Here is a 15,586-nt window from a genome sequence, read left to right on the forward strand (position 1 = left end):
ACATTGAATAGGCAAAGGAGTAGAATTGAATCAATAGAAGACAGAATTAGGGAGATTGAAGGCAAATATCTCAATACTTCTTTGAAAAGGGTTCAATCAGAAAAAAAGATCAAAACAAAATGAAGAAAGCCTAACGTTCATGTCCAATACCGTCAAAAGGAATAAACTATGTGTAATCAGAATTCCAGAACAGGAAGATACAAATAAAACCACAGAGAAAATTGTCAAAGATTTGTTGGAAGAGAATTTTCCTGGTATGATGAAAGATGAGAATATATCCATTCAGGAAGTCCAACCAACCCCAAATAGGATAGACTCCGAAAGAAAATCACCAAGACATATCACCATCAAACTCACGAAAACCAAAGACAAAGAAAGAATCCTGACAGCAGCATGGGAAAAATGAAAAGTTACCTACTAGGGCCAACCAATAAGACTAAGCTCAGATTTTCAAGAAAAAACATGCAGGCAAGAAGACAATGGTATGGTATATATAAAACACTGAAGAGAAAAACTTCCAACCAAGAATTATGTACCCAGCAAAACTGTCCCTCAAATATGATGGTGAAATCAGGACATTTCCAGATAAGTAGAAATCAAGGGAATGTATTAAAACCAGACCAATCTTACAAGAGATGCTAAAGGAAGCCCTTTGGACAGAGAAGCAACAACAGCAAACAACAACTGAGCATTAACACACATGATGATATAACCCCAAAACCAACCCAGCTATGGAAGTATCCAAAGTAAATAAGCCTACAAGATTGTAAACAGGGAACCAGACACCAACCAACAAATGAGGACAACTACAAACCCAAAAGAGGGAAAAAACTGTGTAGTTACAGAACTTCTAGATGGTAGGGAAGTCAAGACAACTGCAAGATAGAACGGACTGTTCTAAACTTGGAAAGAAAACTATAAAGCACAGGGTAACCTCAAAGAAAAATGACAAACCTTCACGTCTAAATAAAAAAAAAGGACCAGCACAAATATTTAGCTACCAAAACAATAGCAACAAAGGAAGTGATAACACGATTCATAAATAAAACAAGCTCAGCATAGAAAATTAAATGGAACAAAGAAATCAACACCACGAGAAAGCACATAACAAAAATGACAGCAACAAATTCATATTTGCCTACAACATATCTGGCAAGGGACTTATCTCTAAGATTTATAGAAAACTCCAATGCCTCAACAGCAAAGGAATTAACAATCCAATTGAAAAATGGACAGAAGACATGAAGAGACACTTCACCAAGGAGGATATTCAGGTGGCCAGCTAATATATGAAGAGATGTTCATGATAATTGGCCATCAGAGAGATACAAATCAAAACAATGAGATATCCTCTCACCTCAGCACTGATGGCAAGGTTCAACGAGACAGAATATAACCAATGCTGGTGGGGATGTGGAGAGATTGGGACTCTCATACACTGCTGGTGGGACTATGAAGTGATACAACCACTGTGGAAAGCAGTATGGCAATTCCTTAGAAAGGTGGAATTGGAGATACCATCTGATCCAGCAATCCCATTACTAGGTACATATTCTAGAGAGGTGAGAGCCAGGACAGGAACAGATATATGCAGACTCATGTTCATCACAGCACTATTTACAATAGCAAAAAGATGGAAACAACCTACATGCCCATCAGCGGAAGAGTGGATAACCAAACTGTTGTACATACACACAATGGAATGCTATGCAGCACTAAAGAATAATGTAGAGTCTGCAAAACCCCACATAATATGGATGAATTTGGAGAACATTATGCTGAGAGAAATATGTCAATCACAGAAGGACAAATATAGTATTAGTTGTTGCGGAAGGTCAAGGAAAGGTTTATACATGGAGGGAAACTTTCTTTGTTGATTGCCAGGGGTGGGAGGGGAGGAAAGGAGAGGGAACACTGCAACAACAACAAAAAAATGCATTGATCTATGTCACTTTAGTTTTGTGTATTTCACTGTACATAAATTGTATTTCAATAAAATGCATTTAAAAAAAAAAAAAGAAAAATACATCTGGTTATTCTGGTACAGGTGGTTTTCAGATCACAGGGGAAACACAACACAACTGGAAGTCCCTGAAAAGTTTTACACACAAGCATGATGTAGTCAGATTTGCTTTGAAAAACTACCCTGACAATGTGGAAAATCAGTTGAAGGGAGACTCAGTTAAGCAGGGCTAAAAAAATTTTTTTAATTAAGAGCTAAGAAATGGAAAGTGTGCATCTTGATGACTGACAGGATTTCAGGAGGGAAGAGGAGTCAACAGCTCACGATGATTTCTTGTTAGGATGCTTATATGCTCAGGTATAGCAAGGACTGTGAGGCTGGCACAATATGGGCCATGTTTTCCTCTTTTCCTCTATTGTATGTAGGGTTGCTATGAGCCGGAGCTGACCTGACAATATCCAACAACAACAACAACATTCATGCTCCCTAAGCCTAAATTTCTGGTATTATAGATAGAGAGCCTTGGTCACAATGACAAACCTACATGGTCTTTCCTGTCAAAGATGACGCCAATGCCTATGACAAGTGCAGAATTTGGAGCCAGGCTACCAAACAACTAAACCCACTCTGTTGAGTCAGATCCAACTCATAGTGACCCCTCCTTGGGTTCCCAAGGTAGTATCACTATGGAAGTAGATTGCTAATCTTCCTTCCAAGGAGTGGCTGGTGGGTTTGAACTGCCAGCCTTCTGGTTAGCAGTCAAATGCCTCAGGCACTAAGCCACCAAAAAACTAGCTGGGTTCAAATCTTGGCTCTACAATATAAAGGCTGTGTGACTTTAGGCAAGTTATTGAACTTCTCTGTACTTGTTTTCTCACCAGTGAAATGTGGATAATAATAGTACCTACCTCTGAAATTGTGACGATTAAATAAGTTGCTATTGTTGTTAGGTGGCATCAAGTTCGCTCCAACTCATAGCAACCCTATGTACAAAAGAATGAAACACTACCCATTCCTGTGCCAGCCTCACAATCCTTGCTATACCTGAGCTCATCGTTGTAGCCACTGTGTCAGTCCTTCTCATTGAGGGCCTTCCCCTTTTTTGCTAACCCTCCACTTTACCAAGCATGATAGCCTTCTCCAGGGAATGGTCCATTCTGACAACATGACCAAAGTAAGTGAGACGAAGTCTGGCCATTCTTACTTCCAAGGAGCATTCCAGCCACACTTCTTCCAGGACAGATTTGTTAGTTCTTCTGGCAGTCCATGGTGCTTCCAATATTCTTCTCCAACACCACAACTCAAAAGCATCAACTCTTCTTTCGGTCCTCCTTGTTCATTGTCCAGCTTTCACATGCATATGAGGTGACTGAAAACACCACCTTAGTCTAAGGCACACCTTAGTCTTCAAAGAGACATCTTTGCTCTTCAACCCTTTAAAGAGGTCTGCGGTGGTTAAGTTTGTGTGTCAACTTGGCTGCGCCTGGTTGAGTAGCTGGGCAGCTAGTGGTAGTTATTCCCCATGATGACACTGCCAATCAGCTCCATGGTGGGACCTACTACAAGCAGCTGAGAAGCTGCTTTAGGGATGGGGTCTGCTTCCGTATATAAGAAACAGCTTTGGGGATGGTCTCTAGCCTATGGCACGCTTGGACCCTGCATGTAGCCATGTCATTGTTCTGCAGCCTATCATGCTCTAGTGACCTTGGGACTTACAATGGACTTGAATTAATGGCCTGCCATGTAGTTTGGTAACATTGGGACTATGCCATTGTATTTGTTGACCTTGGGCTTGTTAGCCTCAGCAGCCAGTAGCTGTCAGAGTGAAGAGATGGCCTCTAGCTTCAGTAGGCCAGGAGCTAGAGGCAGAGACAAAGCCCAAGGTAGAAGGGCTTTCACACAGCCCCTAGAGCCTGGCACTTTGAACTTGGACTGCTAGCCTCCCAAACTGCAAGAGAATAAACTCCTGTTTGTTCAAGCCATCCCATTTGTGGTATATTCCTGTCAGAGTGGTACTAGGTAACCAGAACAAAGTTTTTCACAAATTTGCCCAATGCAATATGTTGTCTAATTTCTTGACTGCTGCTCCCATTGGTGTTGATTGTGGAACCAAGTAATATGAAATCTATGACAACTTCAATCTTTTCTCCATTTATCATGATGCCACTTACTGGTCCAGTTGTGAGAATTTTCATTTTCCTTATATTGAGGAGTAATCCATACTGCAGACTGTGGTCTTTACTCTTCATTAGTAAGTGCTTCAAATCATATTCACTTTCAGGAAGGAAGGTTGTGTCACCTGCAAATCGCAGTTTGTTAATGAGTCTTTCTCCAATCCTGACGCCATGTCCTTCGTCATATAGTCTAGCTTCTCAGATTATTTGCTCAGCATATAGATTGAATAAGCATGGTGAAAGGATACAAACCTGACGCACTCCCTTCCTGGTTGTAAACCATGTGGCATCCCATTGTTCTGTTCGAACAGCAGCCTCCTGGTCTATGTACAGGTTCCTCATCAGCACAAGTGTTCTGAATTCCCATTCTTCTCAATGTTATCCATAATTTTTTATGATCCTCACAATCAAATGCCTTTTTGTAGGCAATAAAACACAAGTAAACATCTTTCTGGTATCCTTTGCTTTCAGCCAAGATCCATCTGACATCAGCAATTGATATCTCTTCATTCCATGTCTTCTCCTGAATCCAATTTGCATTTCTGGAAGTTCCTTGTCAATATACTGCTGCAACCATTTTTGAATTATTTTCAGCAAGATTTTTCTAGCATGTTATGTTAATGATATTATTTGATAATTTCCACATTTTGTTGGATCACCTTTCTTTGGAATGGCTACAAATAAGGATCTCTTCTAGTCAGTTTGCCAGGTCACTATCTTCCAAATTTATTGACATAGACAAGTAAGTGTCTTCAGCATGGCATCGGTTTGGTGAAACATCTCAAAGGTATTCCGTCAATTCCTGGAGGCTTGTTTTTCACCAATTGCTTCATTGCAGCTTCAACTTCTTTCTTCACTACCATTGGCTCGTATTCACATGCCACCTCCTGAAATGGATGGATATCAATCAATTCTTTTTGATACAGTGACTCTGTGTATTCCTTCCAACAATTTCTTCCAGTTATCTTCAGCTTCAATTTAAACGTGCATATGAGCAGTTGATGGTCTGTTCCACAGTCAGCTCCTGGCCTTGCTTTGGCTGAAGATACTGAGCATCTCTATTGTCTCTTTCCACAGATGTAGCCCATTTGATTACTGTGTATTCCATCAGGTGATACCAAAACCAAAAATGAAACTCACTGCCATTGAGTCAATTTGACTCACAGCGACCCCTCCTTGGGTTTCCAAGGCAGTATCTCTACAGCAGTAGATTGCCCAATCTTCCTTCTGAGGAGTGGCTGGTGGGTTTGAACCACCAGCCTTCTGGTTAGCAGTCAAATGCTTTTTTCACTCCATCTGGTGAAAGCCACCATTTATGTTGTTGAAAAAGGTATTTGTAATGAGTAAGTCATTGGTCTTGCAAAATTCTATCATGCAATCTTCAGCATAATTTTTACCACCAAGGCCACATTTTCTTTCAACTACTGGTTATATTTGTTTCCAACTTTTGCATTCCAATCACCAGTAATAATCAATACATCATCACTGAATGTTTAGTCAATTTCAGACTGCAGAAGTTGATAAAAAAAATCTTCAATTTCTTCATCATTGGCTTTGGTGGTTGGTGCATAAATTTGAATAATAGTCTGGATTTTTGCACTGCATTAATTAACCAGGGGGAATGAGTAGCTAACATCCATTCAATTGTATTCTCTTGTATGTCAAAGCTTGATAAAATTTTCTTAACAGTCTGCTAGTACATTTTGAGATAAAGTACTTAAATTTCACTTACCCTTGTGCCTTCTTCAGCTATTTCCAAAATCTCACACTTTGACCACGTGTTTCTTAAACTTGACCACACAACACATTTGGATCCAACTGTGAATCCTTTCAGTGCATAAGTGCTCTCTGGTTGAGCTGCTAAATTGAACAAAGTGAAGACTTAATTCTTTAGTAGTAGATACACAAGCAAAACATTTTCCATCTGCATTTAATATTCCTGTATAATCAATATTAGCTAATCAGTACACCAGTATAATGTGTACTAATTTTGTCCCTTTTCCTTGATTTTATGTAAAATTTTTCCAGTGTCTCATCGCCATATAATTCCCTTAGAAACACCACCATCATAGGGATGTGAACCTGATTTCTAACAATGAAAATTACTGCTACAACATGGTACTGTTGCTGCAAGTGGTGTGATCTATTGTTACAAGAGCCATTTCAATAATGAAACAGCAGTAAGTGAGCAGATATTTATTCTTGTCACAAAGTCAGTACTTACTATCATTGAAATGTGATAATGAGAATTAAGTACCTAATGCTAGGGCAACATTTAAATAAATTATGGTATATCCACAGGATTGCATACTATCCAATTAAAAATATTCTGAAAGCGTATTTAAGGGGTTAAAATTTAAGATTCAATAGTGTATGGTCTCTATTTATTTTTTAAAAATTATATGTAGCCAGACACACACACAGGAACGCTGATGGTGCAGTGGTTAAAACACTCAGCCACTAACCAAAAGGTCAGAGGTTTGAACCCACCAGCTGCTCCATGGGAGAAAGATGTGGCAGTCTGCTTCTGCAAAGATTATAGCCTTGGAAACCCTACGTGGCAGTTCTACTCTGTCCTATAGGGTCACTATGAGTTGGAATCAACTTGATAGCAATGGATTTGATTAGACACATGCAGAAAGAGTAAAAGATGACAAGAAAAAGGTACACCAGAGTGTTCGTAATGGTCATTTCTTGGTAGTAGGATTATGGTGATTTTCATTCTCTTTATTCTATTTTTTTACATTTTGTACAATAGTTCCAATTTAATAATATAAAAAATTTACATCTAAAAAGTCTAACATTGATTATTTAAAAACCCTGAACATTAGCCATTTAATGTAACTTTCAAAGCTTTTAAAGTAGAAAAGAGCAGTAATATATATATATATATATATGTGTGTGTGTGTGTGTGTGTGTGTGTATATATATATATATATATATATATATATATGTTAATGACAACTTCTCCAAGCTTTATTCATGACTCCAAGCTTTATTCATTTTATTAATATAGTCTCCCTAAATCTATTTTTTATTTGAGTGTCTAAATGAAACAGAACATTTAAATTTGAACCTCTGCTACAATGATCCCTATTTTAAATTCATGCCTAAATAGTGCTTGGCAAAGGAATACTGTTTTCCTAACTTACAAAAAAATATAACCTTTTGATTTTAAAGATGATTTATTTACATTTTAAATGTGATTACCTTTGGAGATATATAGATTTGAAGCACTCTATTTTAAAATAGAAAATTAACAATTCAGCATTTCAGCCAGCCTATAAAGTAGTATTGTACATTGTTTTCACAAGTTATTTCCCCCTATGTTTAAAATGCCCTTCATAAAATCCAAATCTGATTCATTGCCTAGGTTTTAATCTTTCCCCACTAAAAAAATTAATTTTAAAAAATTCCATGTAAGATTCTCTTTTTCTTAAGATAAGTAAGTATTGCTGCAAGCCATCAAACAAAATTTAAATAAAAATGACAAAAAAAAAATCCACATACCTGAGACATGATCTGGTAAAGCATTATTGTATTTCCTTTCCTCTCCAGATTCCTCTTCAGAGAACAAAGAAATTAATGAAGAAATGGCATCCCTGTTACATTCTGTCAATTCCTCTTCAAATATATTCATTTTGATTGGCATTTTGGGATTACAATTCTTTCCATGTAGATTCAATGGTAACCTGAGCGGCTCATCAAAACATTCCACGCAACTTGACTTTCTGGTGTCCGCAGCACACACAGACTCTTGGGCTTTCTGACTAAGTTTTAAAGGCAAAGGGTTTATTTTGTCATCTAGAGATAGATGTAGTCCCAGTTCTGGTTGTTTCTCAGCTTCATCACTGTGTGGAAGCTGTTCTGTAAAGGGCTCCAGGGTGGCTTCTGCATCACCACCTGGGGAAAGTGGCATAATTGGTGGCACCAGGGCAAGCTCTTCTTTATCTTCCTTCCCAAGTAATGAAAGCTGCAACTCAATGGACTCTAGTTCTAAGAAGTCTTTTGGTTCACCATCAGGAGAAAGTGGCAACTCAAGTGAATTCAGTTCTGATACCTCCTTTGTTTCACTAGCACAAGGTGACAATTTGTTATGTCTCATACTTAGGTATTTATCAAGCTTTGTTTTGTCAACCAAATGACCCTCTACTTCACCTTCTAGAACATCACTACCAATTTTATCTGTGCATGAGTTTTCAAAAGCTTCAAAACTATCATTAGTTTCATGGTCATAGGATTTACATGGTTTACTTTCAATAATATTTAAATCCTCTTCAATTTTTTCAGAGATTTCATCTATCTGTGGTTCCACACGCAGTGCTTCATCCTGTTGAGTTTTACTACGTTGTTTCTTAGGTCCAACATCAGGACTAAGGTACCCAAAAGCTCCCTTTCTCTCTGGACCACATTTTTCATAGGATAGATCACCGTCAGTAATACCAATCTTAGAATATTTCTTCATTTTCTCGTTAATACTTTCACCCTTGCTTTTCAAGTCAACAATTGCTAAAGGGATATTACAAACATCCCTTTTGATCTGCAATATCGTTAGTTCCAACACATCTTCTGTTACTATTTCAAAAAAATAGTCATTTCCCTCTGGAGGGCACACTCCTTCTGAAATATTAAATCCTGAGAGGCAACATGGAAAAGCTTGCATGGGAACCAACAGAAGTTCAGAAGGAATATTCCAGAGTGCTTTTGGGTCCACACAGTCTTCAGTGTTTCCAAAGTCCACAAGCCTGACAGATACAAGATAATCTTCACAAACATTGGTGATAAGTGCCCTGTAATATTGTCCATCTTCTCTATATTTCACTATGCAAGGATCTCCAATATGAGGATATGTGATACAATTTCTCCACTTTGCTACAAGTTGTCCAGCAGTTTGTACTTCAGCTTCTAAATACTGAAGTCTCTCAGTATCAGCAAATTGACACCAAAAGTACTCAGGTCCCTCTATCACAGATGCATAAGCTCTTACTACCTTCATCTCTGGATTATACCAATTAAGAAATACTGAAATGTCAATGTTTGAGTTAATAGGCTTTGAATGGGTGCCTTTAATTACTCGAGTAGAAAGTCCTCCTTGAGATTTCTCACTGAAAGCGTATCTGCTAATCATATCTTCTGCTATGATCCCATGTTCATCAGCAAGAATAACTTCCCATCTATCTCGAAATTTAACAAATTCACATCTTATTTGAGCCTCATCTGTTCTTTGGGAAAAGTAATGCATCATTTCCTTACAGTTTATAATCTCAGAATCCCAGAATCCCTTTAACGAGCAATGAATGCACAGTCCTGGCAACATTGCATTGATTAGGTCAAGTGTACCTATTTTGTTAGTACAAACCACAGAAACATTGCCATAATCTATAAACTGTACAGATAAACGGTCATCAGTTTGTTGATCCTTGACCACAGCCCGATACCATAAATTGTCTTCCGGAAAAATGGCACATATTATATCTCCTCTTTGCAAAGGTGGACCTGCATAATATTCAGGTCTTGTTCTAACATTGTTTAATCTCTTGGAAAGATGATTAATTTCAGCTTCATCTTCCATTAGTTGAACATAAAAGTCTGAAAGGTCATTTATGTGAGAAACATAAACAGATGTTTTAAAACCAGGCAATATAGTCTTCTGAGGGAGCTCAGAAAATTTAAGAGGTATATCTTTATTATATTCTCCTGTTTTTCTCTCTGAAGCAATGGCTTCTAGTTTTGCGGCCTTCAATGGTGACTTAGCAAAAATTCCTTCCTTCTTTTCAGTTGTTAATAGAGACACTAGGTTATTTTTATCTCCCATGGAGTTCTGATGTTTAGGGACTAAGTTTGTCTTTGTTGCACTCTGTAAAAGTTTGGGTTCTTTACACACTGAGCTTATTTTAGGTGTGTATGATTCTCCCAAGATCTCCATCCTGTATAATTTGTCCTCTACTGATTTACTTAAATGTTCTGTAGGTAACAACTTCATATTTTTATTTTTTTCTTCAAGAGTTTCAGCTGTATAGAGGAGTGTTTTACTTTCTTCTGTTTTCCTTGCTCTATCGTTGTAACCAAGTAGCTCTAACTTCTCATTAATATTAGCATTAATTTGAATACTGCCATCATACAGTTCTATAATGAGTCTTCCATCTGGATCTTTTGCTACAACCAATGCCTTTAGTGACTTATCTAAAATAGTATCCTGAAACCATGCTGTAACTTCTTTTGGTATATGATTAGGAATATCAGATAATGAACATTTAACAGCTTGCATAGGTAAAAGTAAGACATCATATGCATCACTAGGTATAGGAAGCAGATCATCATTTGTTACTATATAAACATTCCCAAAATCAACAAAGAAGATTTTATTTGGTTCTCTTTCTACTACTATCCCCCTGTACCAGTTTTCATCAGTATACTTGGCAAGGTACAAGGTTCCACAGATCAACGGAGATGTTTTTAAATTCAGTAAAACTTTACTTAATTGTGTAATATTGTATGATAACTGTTCCAAAATGTTTGCATTTCTTGCCAGTTGACAATAAAATGTCCAAGGGTCATCAACATGTGTTATGTACACTGACTCCTCACTTCCAATTTTCATATCATGTGTAGAATAGTAGTAGGAGTGTAGCCGAAAAGAGGGCTCTAGAGGCTTCTTAAGTTTTACTGGTCTTGCAAGTCCCTTTTCTACCAAAGTGTGGCATGCACTCTGAAAAGGTGTTAGCAAATCTACAACATTAAAGAGTTCTTCATCATTTACAGACGCCAAAGCAAATATTGTGCATTTTAATTCTAGATTCCCTTCCCATGCATTATCTATAAACTCACTAAAAGCTTGTATTGCCTTTTCATCCCAAACAGAAGGATTCTGACCAATTGGTTGAATTAAATTATACAGACTGCATCTAAAAGCCTGAGCCTTAACCTTAAGAAACTCTTCACTAATTGAGTAAATATTCTTCACGGAGACCATGTCTTTGTCTCCATAATCTACAAATATTACTTTGACATGCTCTGCAGATTGTGCCCCACTAATCAGAGCTCTGGACCATTTTCCATTTACTGTTCTTTTTACCAAACAAGCTGGGGTGGTTCCCTGATAAGGAGTAGCTATATTTTTGCAATAGTCCTGAATATTACACATTAGAGTTCTAAAACCTTGAATGTTCCTAGTCAGCTGGCACCAGAAATAGCCAGGGTTTTCAACATAAGACACTGTGACTTCTACTGTACTTCCAACTTCTAGCTCTCCTTTATAAGAAGAACCTGGCTTAATTTTCAAGGAATTCTGTGTAAGTGAAGTATAAACAGATGTTCTTTTCTCTTTTTCCTGAAAACCCAGTCCAGCTGAAACATTTGTAACAACTGTTTTGCCAGTCAAAACTTCTGAAATTGTAGTTTTAAGATCTGGCTTTCCTCCCTGGTCTATTTCTACCTTCCTGATAGAAGATATTTTGCTATGCTCTGCAGTAAAATGGCTTGAAATATGCCCTGGGGAGTGGGCACTTAGTGGGATGTGATCCTTTGTTTCAAATTCCTGATACTTGGCATATCCACCTTGAGCAATTACTTTACTGATGTTTTCTTCCCCAGTTCTTGATTCATCAAGAATCTCAATAATATATTGATGATCTTGCTTATCAAGGACATGTATAACTAATTCTTTGTGGAGCACAGTCTTTTTAAAGAAGGAAATTGCTTCCTGACTCCAACTTTTCCCCAAAGGCCAAATATCTGCTAGAGTGCACTTCAGAGCCAATATTGGTAGCCGCCTAAACTGAGGAAGCAACATTCTTACGTCATGCCAGTCTACATTTTCTGAATTGCCTCGGTCAACCAGGAATACATCTACACTTTTGTCATCTAATCGGGTGACGGTGGCCCGATAATAGCCATTTTCTTTCCACTTGACACAGCAAAGGTCATCAGGTTCAGGTTTCAAAACTACACCTTTCAGCTTAGTGGCCGAGGAATAGAAACTACACATTCTCCTCATCAACTTGTTGAAGGTGCCATTGTGTTTCCTCAACCTAATCCAAAACTCAGAAGGATTTTTAACAAACTCTACCTGGGCATCATAGAAGGCATTCAACTTTAACCTGATAGATCTTAAGGTGGGGAGTGAAATCTCTTCATCCATTTCTTCAGAAAGAGACTGAGAGTGAAGAGCTGTTTCTGTTTCTTCTTCCTCCTCCTCTTCCTCATCTATCCCCTGATTCTGAAGGAATCTGTCAGCCAAGCAACATGACTGTACTCCAAATACACAGTTAAGATTAATTCCATCTTCTCCATACAGTGTGACATAGTACACATGCTCAAAGGAACAATAAAATTCAATCTTTGCATTCACTGCCTGGCCCAGTATCAGTGCTTTCAGGTCACCAATCTGTGATCTAGACCAGCCTCTCCCACGGTCCCAGAGTCCATACAAAGCACAAGGGTAGGTCACCACAGGCATCCGGAAATACTCAGGCAGCAAGTACCGAAGACTACTACAACTCACTAACTCTTTTCTTCCATAGTCTACGTGAAGGACCTGGGCACAGCACTGTGGCCGAAAAGTTTCAAGCAAGAGCGCCCTGTACCAATGTCCATCTAGTCCACAGGAAGCACAAGGAGCACCTGGCTTGTCTGGGTTCTCTTCCTTTCCCTCCCTCTCCTCCCAGGTGGCTCTGGTACAGTTCTCATCTCCTGTCCTCTTCGACCCGTGGTATACCTGGGCCATGCTCTCAGAGAGGTGGCGAATCTCCTGCGAGAGGCTGCGAAGCTGGCAGTGAATGCGGTGGGGATGGCATACTTGGGTTACCACTACTGGCTCCGTCACGCCCATTTGCAGCTGGGGATAGAAGTAATCTAGACCAAGTTGTTCTTGCTTAGGCAGGACTCGTGGGAGAACGGGTGTCCCGGGGCCCATGCCTTCAGCGGCCGCTTTGAGGTAGCGCTTCAGCAAGGAGCGGAAGAGGCTGTCGGGCACCAGGCGAGCCAGGCCGAGCTCCTGCATCTGCTGGAACAGACCAGGCACCTCCAAAAGGACCAGGCGATGGGGGTGCAGCACGTCCAGGACCCGCCCGTGCACTTCCTTGCCCTGCAGGCTGCTAAGGAAGTCCACGGCACTGGATGGCCAATGCTGGGGCTCGCCCCCGCCAACGCCGCCGCGGGCCGCAGGCACCAAGCCCGCCAACACGCAGCCCAGCACCTCGGAGGGCAGGTGGAAGAACTCGCTGCGCCCGGGCGCCAAGGAGCCAGCACCCGCTTTGATGGTGCGGCCCTCGTCCAGGAGGAAGACGCGGGTCTCCTGCGCCTGCCGGCTGACTATGCGGCAACGATGCCACATCAATCCCACCTGCACCAGGCACAGCTCACCCCGTGAGGCTGAGGCGCCACCCAGCCCCCACGCGCCGCACGTGGCCGCCGCCTCCTGGATCTCCTGGCTCAGCCGCACGTACTCTTCCCGCCGCTCGCCCACCAGCCCCCATAGCTGTACCGGGATCACCTCGGGTTGCACATCCACGAAGGACACCTGCAGGGCTAGCGAGGCTCCCGGCGTCGGCAGCAAGGAAGTCGAGCACATCTCCGCGGAGCGGCACGGCCACCGCGCACCGAGCGGTCAGGGACCCTCGTTAGGGCTGTGAAACCCCCCGCCGTGCTGCAAGGAAAGTCCCACAAAACCTGGCCCAAAAGAATAGAGAACCGAAAGGAAACCCGGCGCAGCGCCCCTTGAGCACCGGGACTCACAAAATCCCACGAACTGGTAAATCCGGCGGCCAGACCAACCGCTCACAGTTGCGCAGCCGCACAGGAATTTGTGGCGCGCGGAGTCCAGTTTCCTTCCGCGGGCTGCAGACCCGGCCTACTTGAGCAGCCAGGGAGTGGACTGTGCCAAACAGGGGCTGAGGATTTGGCTAAGGACTGAGGGGACATCGAAGGACATTCTGGAGGCAATGAGGTAAGGAGGATTGGGATACAATGTGCTTCTTCTCTGAGCGCCTTCGACAAAGTGCTGAGGTCTGGCTTTGGGGCTCTGCTTAGGATCAAACGAAAAGTCATTTCCTTTCGTCTGCGCTGCGTGCTAGGCTGCGTGCTAGGTAGGCACTGTAATTCTCAAAGAGCGATCAAGAAATGGAGATGCAGGAGTTAGGGGCTGGACCTCAAGAGGACCCTGGGAAACCCGCTCGCCTACGGAGACAGCGCAACCGGATTCCAAGCTTGAGCAGTGCAGGTGCGTTTGCGTCCCGATGGTGGGGCTTAGAGTCTGTTCTTTTGCTCACTCGGCGTATTTGTGCCTTGGGCTAGAAGTTACGTTCTAAGGCGCTGTGGAGTGAGTTTGGACTCATAGCGACCTTATGTACAACAGAATGAAACATTGCCCTGATGCCGCGCCATCCTCAGTTGTTGCTATGCTTGAGTGCAGTGTTGCAGTCACTGTGTCAATCCATCTCTTTTAGGGTCTTCCCCCTTTTCTCTGACTCTCTACTTTACCAGCATGCTATGCTTCTTCAGGGACCGATCCCTCCTGATAACATGACCATGTAGGGGAGACAAAGTCTGGCCCTTCTTACTTCCAAGGAGCATTCCAACTGTACTTCTTCCAAGACAGATTTATTCTTTCTTCTGGCAATCTTTGGTTTATTCATTGTTCTCCGCTACAATTCAAATGAACCAATTCTTCTCTGGTCTTATTTATTGTCCAGCTTTCACGTGCATATGAGGCACATGAAAAGACAATGACTTGAGGTCAAGTGCACCTTAGTCTTCAAAGTAACATCTTTGTTCTTTAACTTACGTTCTCTGAAGCGCCATGGTATCACTAGGGTTGGTTTCACCCAGTGCGTACTTATGGTGTCACCCGGGTAGTTGGGACCCATCAGCGCACACTCCTGGTAAGCAGAGTGGCCAGGACCCACACTGCCTCCTGGGCTGCTCCAGGGTCCCGGAGCTCGAGCCCTTCACTTTCCCATTGACCAATGGGGAGACCTCTCTGCCCAAGGGCACCCCTTCTGTGTCAGGAGGTGCATTCTCACCTCTCCCACTCTCCTAGTGTTGCCACTAATGAAGCTGATTATCTGAATTGATAGAGTTATAATGAGGGTTAAAATAAAACATGAGAGTAGATAGCTGCCATCAAGTAGATTTATGGCAACTTTACAACAGAACTAAACCTTGCAAGTCTTGAGTTATCCTCACATTTGAGGCCATTATTGCAGGTATTGTGCTGATTCATTTTACTAAGAGTAGCTGGTCTTACAATGCAAGACCAAATGCAGTGTCCTCCTCCAGCAATTCTACAACTCCTCTGTCAGTTTGTTGTACTGTGGTGGCTTATGTGTTGCTGAGAGGCTGTTAAAATGTCCATGTGTATTTCAGATACCAACAGGGCCACCCATGGTGGACAGATTTCAGCAGAGCTTCCAGACTAACTTAGAAGCAGCAAGTGGCCATCCACTTCTCA

The 15,586-nt window shown here is 41.3% G+C and overlaps 1 protein-coding gene across 1 annotated transcript in view; it reads right to left on the reverse strand.

Annotated features, from left to right (window-relative positions):
• Positions 1–13,708, reverse strand: part of TDRD6 (tudor domain containing 6) — a 24,801-nt gene extending 11,093 nt beyond the window's left edge. Inside the window, exons 1-2 of the mRNA XM_007936297.1 lie at positions 7,648–13,708; positions 5,870–5,985 (exon numbers count right to left, since the gene is read on the reverse strand). Coding sequence (XP_007934488.1) covers positions 5,870–5,985; positions 7,648–13,708 — 6,177 coding nt within the window. The remainder of the gene's footprint in view (positions 1–5,869; positions 5,986–7,647) is intronic.
• Positions 13,709–15,586: the final 1,878 nt, after the last annotated feature.

The sequence above is a fragment of the Orycteropus afer genome, unplaced genomic scaffold (genome assembly GCF_000298275.1).
Source record: "Orycteropus afer afer isolate SDZICR_OR568_19922 unplaced genomic scaffold, OryAfe1.0 scaffold00034, whole genome shotgun sequence".
Classification (NCBI taxonomy): Eukaryota; Metazoa; Chordata; class Mammalia; order Tubulidentata; family Orycteropodidae; genus Orycteropus; species Orycteropus afer.